This window comes from Rhyacophila brunnea, unplaced genomic scaffold (genome assembly GCF_057557595.1).
Source record: "Rhyacophila brunnea isolate RB1 unplaced genomic scaffold, BYU_Rbru_1.0 scaffold_12, whole genome shotgun sequence".
Classification (NCBI taxonomy): domain Eukaryota; kingdom Metazoa; phylum Arthropoda; class Insecta; order Trichoptera; family Rhyacophilidae; genus Rhyacophila; species Rhyacophila brunnea.
Genome location: NW_028232774.1, coordinates 29,875,483 through 29,894,599, shown reverse-complemented (window position 1 = coordinate 29,894,599; position 19,117 = coordinate 29,875,483). Strand labels below are relative to the sequence as shown.

Genomic DNA, 19,117 nt, shown 5'->3' with positions numbered 1-19,117 from the left:
CCGCGTGCGTTTGCCTCGGGCGCACTCTTTTAGAATAATATTAATTATCTATATTGTTTATTGATTAATTTAATTGTTATCCTAGTACGTAGTAGTCATTTATAAATGGTCGCCGTAGACGGGACGAAGTCTAATAATTGAAATTGTTTGATGTCAAACGTCTTCATGAAGCCATTTTATACAATAATACATTCATGTTTATGGGTTAACTACTAAAGTTTCGTACAGATAAAGATGATAATCTTAAAAAAAACTCAAATGCATCTTAGTAGATAAATACGAGGCAATGTATCCAAACTAAACAATACATTTAATCGTTATGTTAACATATATCTGCACTGTGATAAAAAAAAATGTAGCCGAAATATTAGTATGAGTACAAGAATAAAATGATATGTATCATAATATAATATTAAGAAAACGTAGACAGTCGTGGAAAATATTATTGTACGTCCTAACTCAACGATGATAGAGTTACCAGTGGGTCTATTCTATACTTATCGCACACTAAATTGATAAATAGTATCAAACTTAGGGTAGGTTTGTATCAAAATATTAGCACTTATTGTAACAATTACACGAAGCCGGTTTTTATTGTTGCAATAAGTGCGATATTTTAACAGCAGCAAGATAGGTGCTGTTAAAATATAGCACTTATTGCAACAATAAAAACCGGCTTCGTGTAATTGTTACAATACGTGCTAATATTTTGATACAAACCTACCCTAAGTTTGATAATATTTTTCACTTTATCACTTTAGCGGTCGATAAGCATAGAATAGACCCACAGGAGTTAGACTAGGGAGTTACCAAATTTAGTACGAAAACAATTTAGTTGAGTTAAGATTTTGCTAAGATGGCTAACATCATACATGTGATAAAAATTACTTTTGGTTGATAAATATTAGTATGTAAGACCATATTTATAATAAAGAAAACGTAGAGTTAGAGAAATTGCTGTGCCTACTAAAACTCAACGATGATAAAAGCCATCATTGGGAATAATAAGTAACAAAATACTTTTTTTTACCAAAAAGTTACAAAATTGAGTATAAAAACGATGGCTAACATTATCACATACCTATCTAAAGGATAAAATATTTTATTGGAAAAACAAAAAATGGGTGAATTTTATTAGTCATTTACCTTCTCACTTACATTATTTTTCACGTAAGACATGAATGATACTTCTACTCAAGAATTTCGAATAGTTTAAAATTTAAAATTAAATTAAAATTATTATTTAAGTTAAATTATCTCAAATATTCGCAAATATTATCAAAGTAGTGTTAAGAAATATTGTTTATTTATCACATAAACTTTTTTATGTTGAATAAAAATTGTTTTGTTCCGGAGAAAAATTGTTTTACTCGATCTTAACTTTTTAAACTACCCTCCCTCGTAAAATGACATATCGGACAATAATAATTAACTAGTATACAAGAGATACGATTCGATGTATTTATTTATTCAAATCAGTTGTAATGAATTCAAAAGGCATTCGTGGTTATACTAGTCCACACGGTTGTGAGGTAAATTCTAAATTGGTGAATTTTCTTGTTATTATGAATAATTTATACATAATATCTAAGTATTATTAAAATGTACCTAACATCAATGTTGACACAGGATAAACTAAGTTATAAGTTATAGTGTCAACAGTCCCATTAAAGGAAGTTATACAGAAACAGATCAAGGGACACGCCCAATTACGAGGGTGGGTCAATAAGTCCTTAGAAAAGCCGACAGGTGGCGCGACTAGTACTGTAAGCGGTTTGTTTTCATGCAGCGGCACTACCGATTCAGTATGCTGCGAAGTTTCAATCAGATTGGTCGGGTTGTTGTTTTTTATTTTCGTACATTTAAAAAAAAAATTTGCTTGTTTACAAAAATGGAGGAAATTGAGTTTAGAGCTGTTATTAAACATTTTAATATAAAAGGGTTAACAGCAAAGGAAATAAAAAATGAGTTGGATTTAGTTCACGGCATATCTGCTCCTTCACTTGCAACTATTTATAACTGGTTAAATGAATTTAAACGTGGTCGTACATCAACAAAGGATGAACCACGCTCAGGACGTCCTGTAGAGGTGACTACACCAGAAATGATCAATAAAATCCACGATATGGTGTTAAGTGACCAAAGATTAAAGTTGAGTGAGATAATTGAGGTTACAGGGATCTCAAAAGGTAGCGTCATTTCTATTTTACATGACAAATTGGGCATGAAAAAAGTTTCTGCAAGATGGGTGCCGCGTTTGCTCACAGTCGACAATAAACGCAATAGGGTGGTGGCCTCTAAAGCCCTGTTGTCGCTCATGCAACGCAATCCGGATAAATTTTTTCGTCGCTTTGTGACTGTAGATGAAACATGGATACACCACTATACTCCCGAGACGAAAGAACAGTCAAAGCAGTGGATTGCGAAAGGCGAACCATGTCCAAAGAAGGCGAAAACCGTAAAATCAGCTGGTAAGGTTATGGCTACTGTATTTTGGGATGCACGTGGAATTATTTTCGTTGACTATTTGGAAAAAGGAAAAACAATAACAGGGGATTATTATGCATTTTTATTGGACCAGCTAAAAAACGAAATTGAAGAAAAACGGCCTCATTTAAACAGGAAAAAAATCCTCTTTCATCAGGACAATGCCCGTGTTCACACATGTTTACGATCAATGGCTAAAATTGAAGAATTGAAGTTCGAATTGGTCGACCACCCACCGTATTCGCCAGATTTAGCCCCCAGTGACTTTTTCCTTTTCCCAAACCTAAAAAAATGGCTAAGTGGACAACGTTTTTTTTCAAATGAAGAAGTCATCGATCGGACAAATGCTTATTTTGAGGACCTTCCGAAAACTTATTTTTCTGACGGTTTAAAAAAAATTGAGAAACGTCTAACCAAGTGTATTGAGCTCCAAGGAGATTATGTTGAGAAATAAAAAAAAAATACAAAAATAAAAACTGTTTTAATGCTTTTTTCTAAGGAATTATTGACCCACCCTCGTACTTATGATAAAATCAACAAATTTGATAAAAAGCGGAATTTTTCAATGGTGCGAGGCTAAGCATATTTAGGCCGTGGCGCTGAATTGCGAACTACGATGATAGTGTTAATTATTGATGATATTTGAATGCAATGCTGTAATCTGATTCGCAATAAATAAAGATTTTCACAAAGTATTACCATTTATTTAAATAAATGCAACAATCATCATTTTCTCGAAACAATTTACCATAAGTATAGCATTCAAAGTATGTCCAATAACTAGCACTAGCCGTGTCACGGCCGACTATAATAGTGGGCCTTGCCTGTGCTGTGTAACACGTTCATCTTCGTATTTGTGACGGAGAGGGAAGCCTATGTCTAAGTGCTGTGTTTTATGAACATTTAATTTGAACACAGGAAAGGCGATTCTCAGTTTGCCAAGCAAATATTGAAAATTCACAGCACATAGCAACTAACGTATCATCAGAATGCCTACATTTTTGGAATAGGAATAGGTTATATTAGAACAGTTCAAAATTAATAAAGACCTATCCAAAACTAAATCGGGCATTTATTAAAACGTGAAAATCACCATAATTAAACTGTGTTATGGCTAAATATAATATGTGCAATTTATCTGTAATCATTGTTACCAGGTGAAGTATATTTAACATTAGGTAGTAAAGAATTTGTTGTAAGAGATTACATCGGATATTCTTTCATCTATGGTCGGAGTGTATAATAACACATTGACTAGTTACTATCTTTCGAATAACTGGCTCAAGAATGAGTGATCGATAAGTGATTTTTAAGAACTTCCGATTCGGGGTTATTGAGATTCGGAATCAAGGATTCCGATTCCGGTTCAAAATTAATTATGGGGTTCTCAGTGTTTGTTGTATGGTTCCGTTCTGGTTCAATTTTCAGCTCTTATACCATCAAAACAGTGATGGAAACGAAATAATTAATTATAATATTTATGAAAATACATAAGAATCAAGCAAAAAAAAACTCTTAATTAGGTAGTTTAATATTGACAATATTTGTACTTTTTTCTGTAATATTTTATATAACATTGTAACGATAATATTTGTCCATGTTCACGGTCTATGCCAAAATTATATTTTTGTCTCATGGTTTTTTGTCATATTATGGATATTTTATATATTATCTTGAAAAAAACAGCGAGCAGGTGCACAATCAAATAAATTATTCTATTGTTACTGTATATACCTGCATAATATCATAACTTGTTATAAAGACATTTAATTGCAAATATACGTAACCATTATTAAATTAAAACTAAAACAATAAAATTATTTACAATCTAATTGAAATCTTAACAACGTAACAATTTAATTGATGTCGTATGGTTAGAGAACATCATAAAAATGCAGATTAATTTATAATATCGTGTTGTCAAGTTGATTCATTTATAAGTTATTGTTATTACACATAATCGCAACCCTGGAGAGTTTCATATTATTTATTATGGTAGAGATGCGCGCGTAAATTACAAACATAACCAAAGTAATTATTAATTATAAATGAATTTCAATTACGCATAGTTTAATAGTTACTATATTTTTTTTAAATCAGTGGTGCGCAACATTTTTTTCACGGGGACCAAAATTAATGTTTTAAAATTATGTAAGTAATAATTTTTAGTATGACAACAAGGCATATTTATTACCTACACCTACACAGATGCATCACATTTTAAACACATTTTACGTGTTAGTTAAATCAATGTTTTCGTAACAGTGTATTGGGGAAAGCTGTCAACATGGTGATAGAAGATATAATAGAGATCATTTTCTGCAAAAAATAATATTAGCGGAGAGCGTATTGCCTCTAACGGCAGAATACAAAAACTGCAATTACATTTTAAATATAATCAATATGTAAATAAAATAATTAAAGATAAAAAGAACTTTTTATACACAACGTTTTTAAATTTTCTGTTGAATCATATAGACTTGACTAGCTTAAACAATCAAAAAAAATTATACTTGATAGAAATACTGAATAATGAAATGTCATTTCATATTGATTTCCATAGTAATGCACGTATATATTATTTATTATAATAATTTAGTTGCTAGGACCCTCTAGCAACCAATAATAGTATCGAAATAACTTTTCATACAAAACAGAATTAACTAAAAATGAATTCAATTCTACTTAAAGATGGCTAAATGTATCAAAAAATGCATTGGCATCGTGTTGATATATTCTAAAAGTCTCAAATGTCTAGCTAGTCGGGAAGTTAGTTAAAAATCGATTGCAAGATTTGTACCGGACAAACAACCATCGGACAAATAAGAATACGACCTAAGAAAAAAATGTGAAAACATGTAATAAAAAATATCATTTACAATTCAAAAATAAACTTCCAATTTGAAAACAAAAAACTGTTATAAAACGTACATTCATTGAACAAACTCATCGTATTAGTATATTACTAACTTTCTCCCAAGTGTGATAGGGAGGTTTTTAAATAATTCAAAGTTGTTCGGGGATGAAGCTGATGGCGTCGGATGATCATGTCGACTTTTCTTTAATCAATCGATATTGACTTGATTATTGAATTGACTGGCGATGTACCGAGATGTTAATATAACCGAAAGACTGGACTCGAGATGAGTAGTGCGCCGAGTGACGGACTCGATGTGAGTGAGGATTTATGGATTTTCCTATTTATACAAATGCAGTTCATACATTGCAAGAGACATCGTCGCAATTAAACAAATCATAATAGACCCTACTGATCTAGTCATGATTGAGTAAACGCTGACCATCGTTACCACTACGTTGTTTTGTTTTGGCAGCAAAACTTACATATTATAGTATGTCAGCCTTGTAATGCTGAGTGGTATGATTGCTACATTTGCAATGTATTTTTTAATTTAAAAGACATTGGATTTTAAAGAAATTCTTTTCATTTATATCGAATCCAGTTTTGATGCGTTCACAATACAATTCGTAATAATTCATTCAACTAACGCGTAAGTTATAAAAGTTTCTTTACTAATGTTTGAAGATAATATACATATACGTATTGATTATTTAAAATGAAAATTATCAGTAAAATGTATGAAAATCCAGTTACGGTATTATATCGCATGGCGGCAATTCGCACTCAGTTTAACCATCTTTTTTAAAGCTTTCACAGTTGCGCTCATTTATGTAGTATTATAATATTTCTCATTTAAAATATATATAAAATTAACATTAAAATGAATATGACTATGAAAGGTTTAAAAATGCCCGACACTTATAATTATGACTCTTTGTACCCAATGATCTCTACCAGCGGCGGCTCCTCTAATACCATGCAAGTGCTACGCACTGCCTGCATTTTTGAAGACATCGCTCAACTTTTCATTGTTATTCATACGTGTATCATTCACTTCGCGAAATAGAACATGTAGCAGTATTATGAACAATACTCCATTCATGAGCGCAAAGCGATTGCGATCCAAATAGATTTTCAGTTTGCACAGGATTACAATGAGGTCATTGTATACTACTTAAACGGTGGTTGAATGTTCCTGTAATGGCGTTTTTTGTAGATTTTTACACACTTTTAGATCGGCGCACGAAACGAAGGACTCTAGAAACAAAAACGCCAGTTTCTGTTTTACAACAATATTGGCGAGTTAATTTTTAACAATTTTACAGTTAACATATTTAATGAATCGCCAACATTTCATGAAAATACAAACTGCTGCGTTTATTTCTAAACCACTCAAACACATTCAAAATAATAAAAAAACATATCAGCAAATAAAAAAAGACATTTAATTTACCTTCTGAGAAGTCGGTAAGAGAACATGACAGCCTTCGGTGATTGAGGTAATCGTGAAAAGACGCTTTACGACCTTATGTGGCTAGGATACGTGTTTCAGATGCCGCCAAAGAGTGTGACACTTCGTACCCTTATGGCACAGCCTCAAGGGTTCCGTCGCCATGGCCGGCCCTCCCTGACCCTGCAGCGGTGCCACAAAAGCGACCTACATGCTGCAGGTCTGACATGGCGGGAGGCGCAAGAGTGGGCGATGGACCGGGGGAAGTGGCGCGAACTTGTGGTTGCCCTATGCCCCAATGCTGGGTCGTGACAGGGTGAAAGAAGAAGATCTTCTCTTTATAGAAGGTAAACCATTGCGCACTACCGGAAAATGCTATTCTGAAGACCACCGGCCGCCACTGATCTCTATTACCATCTTTGAAAGCAATTTTAACGAAGTACCTACCCTAAGTCATCCTGTATATTATCGGGTAGGTATAATACAACGGAATAAGTTACAATAATAACAGAAGCTATAATTTCCGGTTTTGATATAAAATGCATATTTCCTCGAGATAAATGATGGAACATGATTGATATAATCATATAACAATAAATTAAAGTACACATTTCCTTAAAACCTTGAACTTGAGAGGGCAAGTGAAGTAAAACCTTGAACATTAGAGGGCAAATCAGTGATAACATTTTCTCTCTTGCTCACCTTGAATGAATAAATATAATGTTATCACTATTCAAGAAATGCATTTTTATAAAGCAGATGTTCATCTGATATGAGTCTTTAACAAATTATTTATAATTTTTTGCAAAAAACGACTCGAATGGAATAGTACAAAACACAAATCCATTTAAATTATTTATAATTTATTAAAGCAAAATAGGTTATCATAACAAAGATTTAAAATACTTTTGAATGAGCATAGCCGTAAATCATGAAAGCACTCAAAGCGAAGTCTATAGTTTATTTAATACCTCTATGGTCTTTACCTACCAGAGGCACCTAGCGGAAAAATATGAAGCTTGCAATTTTTCTGTTAGATGCCTCTGGTAGGTAGAGGATTCGGGGGAGAAATAGAAATCTATTGTCAGCTTCATTTTATTCAATCAATCTCTATCTAAATACAATAGGAAAAATAAAAATATTTTTTTATTGCAGAGAAACCGACAGACAATTTAGAAAAAATGGCTAATGCTAATGGATAAGGGTTCGACTGTTCGTGATTTTGTATTGTTCCAAGAAGTTTTTGAAACAAATTTATCAATTTAATGTTGTTTAGTAAGTTTTCTTGTGATTCTCACACCGTTTTTCAATTAATGAAAGTTTCAATGTTTTTTTTTTCCAACTAAAAAACATTGATTTTTACCAAAAATAAATAAATGCATTTTATTAGGTTACTGATGAATAATTGCATCAGGCGAATATGAGATCTTATTCAAAATATTTTTCTTACTCTTATGGTATATTTTACCTAATATTTTAATTGCATTTTAATATTAAATGTTTTATTAAATCATACTTATCTAACCACGAGGTCCCAAGAAGTGGTGAGAAATGGCTTTATTAAATTCTAATAATAGTATTGGTATGTAACGTAAGCGCTGTACCGCCGATTTTGGAATAGGTATATGCCGAAATAATATGCCAAAATACAAGCCTGATTGAAATAAAATACAATTTGCTAAAATATATACTATTGTTTAAATAATTACTGTAATAATAATATCGGTTTTTAGAATATTTATTATTGAAATATAATTATTTTAATTATAGTGACATCTAGTTAAGTTGCCTCGAAGGTAATTTGTATTGGAATGTATTTTTATTTTACTGCAGGTCTATTCTTAACGATTATCACGTTTCCGTTATTTTCATTCGTCCAAATTAGCACGAAAGCTATTCTTTACACTGAACGGCTATTAGCGGCTATCTCTAATTCATAATATGGCAAAAATTTATGTTGGTAGACATGTCGGTAAAAATTCGGTTATATGCGTGGTGCCGAACCCAAACGATTAAGACCGAACACAAGCGGATAAAGCCGAACAGCGCCATACAGTCGGTGATTAGGCGAACACAAGAATTTTGTTTTGACATGTCAGACATATCAATATAACCTACAATTTTATTAGTCACGTCATTGCGATTGCAGCAAAACAGTCGGATCTTGCGTCTCAATTCTCAATATGTAAAATTGACATACTCCGTCTCGTTCTCAAAGTTAGCACGGTAGAGAGAGGGGCTGTTAAAAGATATCACCTTTTGACAGTTCAGTTCAGACAGTTAACTTTTTTACATAATTAACCGCCAGAATACATAAAGTGATAAATGTAATATATTTATCACAATTACCTCTTTTTTGATGTTAAGTGATATGTTAGTTTTGGCTTGCTCAGGGTGTATGCGTCGTAATTTGGGGTCAGTTATTTAAAAAAAATATGTTGTCCACTAGGTGGGAAGCCCATCCAAGTATGTGCGTAAACAATCTATACTAATAATAAACTGTTTGTTCGGTTATAACTCAAAAACTACTTGACAAAACTTGCACAGCTTTTAAACAATTATTGTAACAATTTAGTACTTTAATTGTCCAATAACAATCTAAAAATTATCTATCATCTTGGTATTTTATGGGCTTGCAATTGCACAGTACCTATATAGATTATCTTCAAAATCCTATTCAGTATCATAAAATACGTTAAACTAAAATTCAATAAAAGCGGCCATTTTGATATTTTACAGGCTTAACATTTCAAATTACTAAGTTTCCATTTAATTTAGCACAATAAAATATTATATGTTTCAATCAAATCTGATGATGACAATATATAAATTTAAAATATGGATGCCATGCTACGAATAAAAAAAATAAGGAATGACCATAATGGACAAATCACGGCAATCAGAAAGACCGACAAATATGGCCGACATTGAGTGATACACAAACATAAAATACACAAAATTACAAACACATACGAAGTTTACTGCACACGTACAGACCACGTGATATTTGTTTACGCAAAATCGTCGCTTTCCAAGATGGCAAATTTGGTTGCCCGTTTTTATACTGCAATAAATCAGTATGTTCCTTCCTGTCTTTTTTTATTCGTTAATGCCATGTAATTGGAAAATATCAAATTTCACATCAAATTAATAGTCAGCACCATGAAATACATAAATCTAAACTGAAAATACAGAATTTATCCAAATTAATGATAATCCTTTTAAATCTGAAATTTTGGCCGTCACCATGGTATTTGCAAAATATCAATGAACCCCGTGAACGATTCACTGGAACTGAACCTTCAAGAAAGTTTGGTGATCAGTACTGCTGAAGGAGCAACCTTTTAATTAACATTTATTAGCTGACACGTGTCCACGAACGTGTTATACAATCTTTTAGAGAAACATGGAACTAAAATGTGGCTTATCGAAATTTTGATTGTTTAATTTAATGGTTACCTACTAGTAATCATTCATAACTCATCTTTTTTTATTTGAAAATCAACGCGAAGAAAAACAACGTTTTGTGTGATAGCACCTGTCCCGATCCAGATTTCCCTCTTATTAGCGACGGACAAAACATCGAGAGCATCGACAGCTTCAAGTACCTGGGGGTACACATCACGGGAGATGGCATTTTGCAGAAAGAGCTCGCTATCCGAATGGGAATGGCTGGAGCAACATTCAACTCGATGCGGAATGACTGGGACTCACGATTGAACTCGGTCAAAACCAAATGCCGCCTATTCGACGCTTGCATTCTGATGGACCTGCTTAACGGTAGCGAATCATGGCACCTTAGAAGGCTCACAGCAACCGTATACTAAGCTTCGAAAACAGATGTTTGCGACGGATACTGGGTGTCCGGTGGTGGTATGACTTTAGGAGCAACGAGGAGATAAGAGAATGCACCAAGCAGCCTCTCATCACACTGAGAGTGAAGAGGCGACGTTGGACCTGGCTCGGCCACGTGCTGCGGATGCCAGAAGAGAACCTTAACCCGGCTTGCCTGTTCTTTAAGTCGACCGGATTCCGGTATCCTGGAAGGCCGCTAAATACTATCTATAGAGTGTATACGGCGGAGCTACGGGATGCTGGTTTGACCTGGAACGAAGCAAGAAGACTGGCGAGCGACAGGGATTCTTGGAGGCGCCGTGTGGTGTCTATATGCTCCAACTAAGGGGCGGACATAGCCAAAGAATCATTCATAATTTGTTTCAGTCCCTTGTTTTACAAATGTATCTGTCACATGATATTGTTTGATAAACGTTGTGATACTAACATAGTAAAAAAATTAATCACAATCAACAGATTAATTATATTTTATACAATTATATGTTTATGGATTCATTACTACAGTTAAGTACCTACAGCGGAAAATCTCAAAAAATTTTAAATGCATCTTAGTACAGATAAATAAATACAAGGCAATTTGACCCAAACTAAAAACAAAATTGTAATCATTCTGTTTCATGTTTGCAAAATCAAACACTGTACGCACTGTGATAAGAATTATTTTGTAGTTAAATATTAGTATATGAGGAAAGTTGCGGAAAATAATTGCAGGTACCTACTAAAACTCAAAGATGATGAAATCATCGTTCAGAATTAATTACGGAATATTTTTACTCGGGAATTATAAAATTTAAGTTTGATTTAGTTGAAACAAGATTTTGCTAAAACGGTGGCTAAACATCACATAACGTTTTATGGACACACCAAAAAATGGTGAAATTTAATTTTTAGTTACCTTATATTTTGTAAGTGACTAAAAATTAAAATAAAACCATTTGTATTAATTCTAATATCCTTTAAATCGTAATTGACAATATTTCTTATATCATGACTAATTCTTTCATCATCCATTGTGGCATGGCTGGCAGTCTCTGAAGCCATGGGTAACAGATTCAATCCCGCGGCTGGCCACAAGAAATATGCATGATGTTTTTTCAATGTGTATTTGATCCGGTGTAAGGATCCAATGGGTTGGGTGAATGACTAACAATCATTCCTCGTAAAAAAAAGTCTGTTAATATAACCTCCACTCAGGAGCGAACATGGTAATTTACTTACTTGACTAATAATTGAATAAAAAATTATTATGATTTAAAACCAATTAAGTATTTGGAACTAACAAAACAGCCTAAGCACAAAAAAATGTTTTGAAAGACCCAAACACATGTTCCGATTGATTAATTTACACCATTTAAAATTTATTTATCAAAATCACCAGTAATTGTGTCCTCTGGTGTTTTCAGACTATACGGTATACAGCCTCATAAATTGTTTTAATAATCGATAAGATCCTAATGCGGATACATAAAACATGCCAATTTGACGCAAACACCAATGACAAAAATTATACATCTGATGCAGACTCCAAGCTCTCGCAGAAACTTTCCCTGATTCTAGTACACGAGGGGGCCGAACTTTTCTGCTACACTCATGTTCAATCTCGCTCGGGTAATCTCGGCGAGAGTGTGGATAGTTGAACTATTTCAAAGTTATATTGAATTTTAATGTCTGAAATGGTGATGAGTTTCTCGAGGATCGCTAGTCCAGACTGCACACCGCAGTCTTGTCGAATCTTGGAAGAAAGAAGACCTGTGGTGTGTATTATATATTCAAATTTAACTGCAATGTTTATGGCGTGAATATGTTGATAAGTCTAAAAACATCAATTCTCAGGGCAGCTATTTGAATGTTTGGCTTTATGTGGGTTAATCAGATTAAACGTTTTTGGATGTTTTTTAATTTTAGTAAAATGTTTGTAAATTCTTAAAAAACACACGACTTCATAAGCAGACATGTCAACACTCATCCATTGTGGGTGTTAAATTATTGTGGCTATAAGTATAGTGTATTTATCTCACAATGTCTCACCCCAATATATTATGCCGAGTGCCCTATAGTAAAGTTTATATGAGAAACTGGTGTGTACAGCGCAATCACTCGAGAGGGGACTATTGTACTGACACCACAACAAAAATATAGTGTACAAAAACCATTTCTTGCCATCAGCAAAAAGTAGACGGCGCTAACTTGTATATTACTTACTTATCCGTATACGGGGCTATGGCAGTGTCTAGATCGCGTGTCGTATTTGCTTGTCGCACTGAGCCCCCTACCATTTTTTCTTGATACTTTCCTTGCTATCAAACCTTATTTTCAATAATGTGGTGCTTTATGGTATACTTTATTTGTTGTCTTGTATACAAAGCGTATATAAAACATTTCAATTTCTCTGTCCAACCTCCTGTATACTGCACACATTACTACTGGCTCATAGTCAGAGATTCGGCAACACGACTTGCGAGAGTTTTGGCAAAACTAAAAATGAGCCAGTTTAGAATACTACGTAATTGTTATGTTTTTAGAACCTTGTAGTATTAGACTCGCGCACTGATAAGCGTTACTAATTTCACACACAACACCAACCACCAGTCTTGTTTAACCTTATCACTGCCAGCCAATTTTTACTAGATGGACACTTGTAGACCATCTATTTTCGGAATAAAATAAATCCCCTAAAAAATATGATAGATAAATATTTGTGAAAACTTACTAACACAACATGTTTATCGAGTTTATAGTGAATATTTTCACAATAAAATGATAAAAATTGTTTAGAAAATATACACGAATGTTTATTCAGAAGTTATGACGTTTACAAGAACTCACGAGTAAGCTCCTACGTGGCCTGACGCGACATACATGCTTTGGCGAGTTAACTCGTCCATGGCACGGATCAGGTTTTAATTATTAAATGTATTTTCTCAGTCTTTATACTTAACCAATAAAGCTAAATTTCCAGAATGTAATGGATATAAGTTAATGTCGCATCCCATGTTTCTGAGTTGTTCCAAATTATGCAGTTTATACCTTCGTAAATAAATCTCATCTGCCGTCAACAGATATTAAAACATAAAGTATAAATACCTTAGTAGGGATCGCCGCGATCTTATTTGCAGTTGTCATAATAGATTTCGGCGTGACAATAGAACGGCTCGAAGGGACGACTCCATCTTTCAATACTTTATCGGAACACGACAACATTTGCTGCACAACCGGGACTTTGGCGGCATCTGAAAATATATTTAAATAATGATAAATATTATATGAGTATTATAACTGATTATATTTTATACAAATAAATCAAACTAAGTAACTCAAACAGATTCTTTTACAAAAATCTTAAACCTAACTTACAACTAATATTATGACTGCTCAAATTTATATGTGGCAGCCCGACACTAGTTTAGGACTCCTTCAGGTTCTATAGAAATTAGATCCTTAAGGAATGACATTTTTTGGCGGTGTCAAACTGTCAATTCCTAGAAGCGACAGATGTTTGAGTGTGCAAAAGATTTTTTGCTCCATCTACGAGAATGGCACCTGGCGACGTCCTCAATCATGTGCTCTATAAGTCTGATGTCATCAGATTTTTCAAAACCAAACTCCTGCAATGAATGAGCTGGCCACGTGACACATACGGGTAATCAAGAACCGACAAAATGTTTCACATTTAGTATACCAGAAGGCAAACGGAGTGTGGGAAGATCAAGACTTGGTTGGCTTGATGATAGAGAAACTTTCAAGTGCTAGCAGTGATCGATTGGAGGAGAGCAGAAGGCCAGACAGAGTGGAGGTGGCTACTTAGCACCCAAACTCCACAAATATTAAAATCGCTCAGATGCTATTCCAATTTTCTTACATACACAATGGCGGTCATTTTTTTATGTTCATTGTGATTACTAACTCAAGCGCAGTTATAAACGCTTTTACACAAATTTTACATGATTTTCAATTAAATAATAATGCTGAAGTGCAGTATTATTGACTGCTTATCTCCTCGTTGTGATGGATTGTTTTTTTATACAGCCTGCAAATTGACAAATAAATGTCAAAGCAGTAGTGTGAAGTTCTCTGCAAATGAACCTGTAATGCGAAGTCACTTGTAGCTAATTTCATAATATGTGGACAAGTGGTCCTTTTTTAGCTAAAATTTCATACATTTAGGATGTATCTCAATAGAAAGAGATTTCAATATCTTTGGAAAAGACCAATATAGTTAGAATTTTTCACATCCATTTTCAGTTTAAGTTTCAGTAATCTCATTATCAAATTCATAATCAATTGGCAACTTACCGCCTAATACCAATATACTGACCAATGAATGATTGGCCTCGGTTGCCTTACAAACTGTCCGAAATTGTGTACCTACGTAGAAAACCTATGCAAATTAAGCTAAAAGCCCATCATATACCGTCAATAATAAATGTGTTTGAGGTTGGCTTATCTTGCCGAGATTTCCCCGATCTTTATTATTACATGTCCGAACAATACAACTTTTTTTGGTAATAGTGCCTGATAACCGCATGATGTTTTATTACTTTCTTGTTAGACCAAACCTAACCTAACCTAATTTTAGTGTGTGATAATGATAGTGATAATAAGTAATGATGGATCGAAATGTATAAAAATTTCAAACTTTAAACTAACAATTATTGGATCGAAATGCATCTGCACTAACAGAAAAGGTATTTAATATAATTGTCTAGATGGGATAAACTGTTTCCGAAAAAAAAAATCATGAAAGTTTATGACGGCATCTGCGGCACAATTACCAACTGCGGTACTATATCCCAATTTTTTTATGTGGTATATTTGTGTGGTGGCTGGGACATGTATTCCGGATGCCGCCAAAGAGTGTGGCACTTCGTACCTTTGTGGCACAGCCTCAAGGGTTCCGTCGCCGTGGCCGGCCCTCCCTCACCCTGCAGCGATGCTACAAAAGCGACCTACGTGCTGCAGGTCTGACATGGCGGGAGGCCCAGGAGTTGGCGATGGACCGAGGGAAGTGGCGCCAACTTGTGCCTGCCCTATGCCCCAATGTTGGGACGTGACAGGGTGAAAGAAGAAGAAGAAGAATTTATAATACCGTCACTTTTCAAGCCAATTGCCGTAAGCCCCAAATATCAAATTGTACAGGAAGTGAAAAAAACTGTAGGCATTGGTTTTATTTTAATAGTAATCAAAATTATCAATCGTATTTGATTGAAAACAGACTTCAAATCTCTGTTAAAATTTTCGCAATGATATGATGAGTAGATATTTGTTAATGTTTTTCATAAAAAAATGAGGGTGTCTTCTATTCCATACTATCTATTGAGGATGACTAAGTATTCTTATTCATATTACACATCATTTTCATTGTTCCACTTAACCCTGAAGTGGAGTAGGAAACCCCAACCCATGGAATGTATTCTTGAAGATTAATGAGCTTACAAATTTGGAGATGTATTTATTGTTTTAATAACAGATTATTCAAATGTTATGGAAATATAAAAAAAATATGTTTAAGTACATCTCTACATGTAGGTATGAGAGTTTTACATTATAAAGATAGTTTTGCAGAATAATCTCTTAACTTCAAAATACGAATATTACAATAGTTAACAGGCAAGAAAAATTGGGATATAAATAAGTTGTATTAAACTAGGTCAACGTGGTAGGTACACATGTATTTATATTCTAGAATAATATAATAAATTCAAAGCAACAAAATGTAACAAACATATATTATTGATGATGGTACCACACATGATTAATAAATGTATAGAAAATGTTAACAAATTAGTAATGTAGATAACCAACCACCCACTGCTTGATAATTATTAATCTCCATTTGGCAACACATTTGAATAATGAAAATGACAGAACTTGAGGAATAGCCCTTTAATTTAAATATAGAACGACATTAATTAGCAATAACAAGCATTATAATAATATTTACATATCAAAAATGGCTTGCCTATTATACTCTACCATTAAAGATAAGGTGAATGCCCTTTCTTAACACATATTTAACCTTATTAAATGTAACAAAACAGCGTTGGATACGATTGATTCTGACAAAATGACAATTTTGATTAACTTCCCTTGCAATTCTACCTGAAAGTTTAAATTTGACATGCACACAAAATATTTTCCAATGTTCCTTTCGAACAAATCGTAAAGTTGTCCAAATAGTCAGGTGTAAAGTTTACGCTCTCAATTGAACATAATTCTCAATTTCGAACGCTAAATGAGAATTAAAAATTTTTGGAATAATCAATCGACCTTTCCCTTCATCTATTTTAATAGTCGCATTAAATTTTAGTCGTCTGAAAGCATTTTAAATATTTTTTAAATAGAGCGATTAATTTACAAAAATGGCGTTCCATTGTACGGAATACACAATATTCAAACATCATAAAATCCAAGTTACCTTTGTTTGCCATTCTTCCAATTGTTTTTGAGCATCAAAAAGGGACTATCCGATCATTTAAAACCATTTTCAAGGTGGATTAAACCAGTGAATTTAAAATTTTAACATATAAAATTTGTATACAATCGCCACTTATAAAAATTTCCACTTCAGAAAAAAACATAACCTACTGTTGAATTGCCAACTTCACATGAGATCGCTTGTCAGATTTATTTTTGTTTGGGAATTTGTATTTTTTTATCGTCATGTTGCCGGAATGAATGACAAAACAGTTTTGTACTAGGATACTTATTTTTTCACATTTTTACAAAAAAAAATCAGGATCAAGCTCCGACCGAAACAGAAATATCACGTAGAACGTGATGTTGACAAGTAAAATATTGGTGTTTTTTTTCCGGGCTTTGGAAGGTTTTAGCTGCACGACTGAGGGAAGAGCGAAAGAAAGAAAGAATTTAGCTGAATTATTTTTGGCCCTTGTAAACACTCTCCCGTTTTCCATAGTTTTCCTGCTTAAATGGGCCAGTTTGTTTCGGCGAAGTTTCGGCATTGTAAACGTTTAACTAAATTAATATTCTTAGAACTTTCTAATGCCAGCGCTCCATTGGCGAGCCAAAAGTCCGAGGACAATAAATCGTCAGGTCTATGCTCTGCTACTGATCAACGAACGAATAAAAAAGTCGAGCTGTCAAAAGTTGCGATTATCGTAATGTCTTCCAATAATCCTATAATTTTGTGTTATTTATATGTAGACTTGCATAAAATAATATAGCAGTGAAAACAACATTAAGTTCTACCTACGTTTTATTTTATGAATTTAATAAATACAAATAAAAAAAATAATTGATAAATACTATCTCATTTTCTAATGTGTAAACAAACAAATGACTCAATGAAAATGTTTAAAACAATTACAGATTTTTTCGGTTCTAATGATCGCGTCTTAAAGACAAATCGAATTTGCATTGAGATCGACGGACGAAGTCTGGCAACTCGGAGAGTAAAAAATCAAACATGTTGGAAATCCAACGAGCCTGGTCTGCGGATTAAAACGTCTGCAGATCTGGGGTGCTCCACGCGAAAAAAAAGTCCGAAGACTGTAAATCGTCTGACTTGTGTGCCAATGTAGCGCCGGCGTAAAGAATACTTAGCAGTGGCACACCCAGGGGGGGGGCAAGGGGCCCTGGCTCCCCCCAAACATAAAAATTATCAGAATGATTTTAAACAGATCATAAAGAATCAGATTAGAAATATTTCTTAGATTTTAAATTCTAACACAAAAATTTCGAAACACTATTGTCGGGTTTTTTTAGAAACCCAATTCCTAATGGAACTGAAAATTTCTCGGTGTCCATACGAATTCCGGAGGTGTAGGTCATGGCTGGGGAAGGCTGACAGGGCTCTAGCCTGGGGGCCCGGTGTGTCGGGTTGACCAGATAAGTGAGATAAACACACATATTAAATTAGCTTTAAAAGTTAAAAAAGGCGCTATTATACTTCGTGGCCATGAACATTTTAAATTATATAATTGTGCAATATATTTTCTGATTATTATGTGTCGATACTCGACAGCTCCATTAATAAAATATCTTTATTAAAAATGGCTAATAATTCACTGTATAAGTACTGTCATTTCCCTCCATTTTCGAAAGTGAATAGCAAGCTGTCACTTTTATTTTGTTGTCTGGTTTTTCGTCTGGACTTTAGGACTTGGAGGTGAACAAATAACACACCGGAATTGTTTTGGAAACGGCAAGGTATATTTAAGTTAATATTATATAATAGTTACATTTTTAATAATTTATTTTACGGAGGACGAAATGCGCGTGTTTACTGTTTGGCTGTTTGCAACATATTCCCGCCATCTTGTGTTTTGCTTTCAACGAGAGCGAAAAACGGCGACGTTGCAATATTTTTCAACGGTCATAATCTACGGCATTGCCGGCTCTATTATTTTTTATTTATTTTCGTAATCAGCGCTTTACTTTTTGTTGGATTTGATACCGACTCGGGCCTCTCCAGATACACAGAGACATCCCCAAATAGGGACAAA

General features: G+C 33.8%; 1 protein-coding gene across 2 annotated transcripts in view; it reads right to left on the bottom strand.

The window, feature by feature from the left end:
- The window catches only part of crm (cramped chromatin regulator), a 208,583-nt gene extending 191,324 nt beyond the window's left edge, over positions 1 to 17,259 (bottom strand). For both annotated transcript variants that reach the window (XM_085961139.1, XM_085961138.1), the window contains exons 1-2: positions 17,068 to 17,259; positions 13,737 to 13,882 (exon numbers count right to left, since the gene is read on the bottom strand). In XM_085961139.1, the coding sequence (XP_085817265.1) occupies positions 13,737 to 13,882; positions 17,068 to 17,080 (159 nt within the window). In that variant the 5' untranslated portion in view covers positions 17,081 to 17,259. The remainder of the gene's footprint in view (positions 1 to 13,736; positions 13,883 to 17,067) is intronic.
- Positions 17,260 to 19,117: the final 1,858 nt, after the last annotated feature.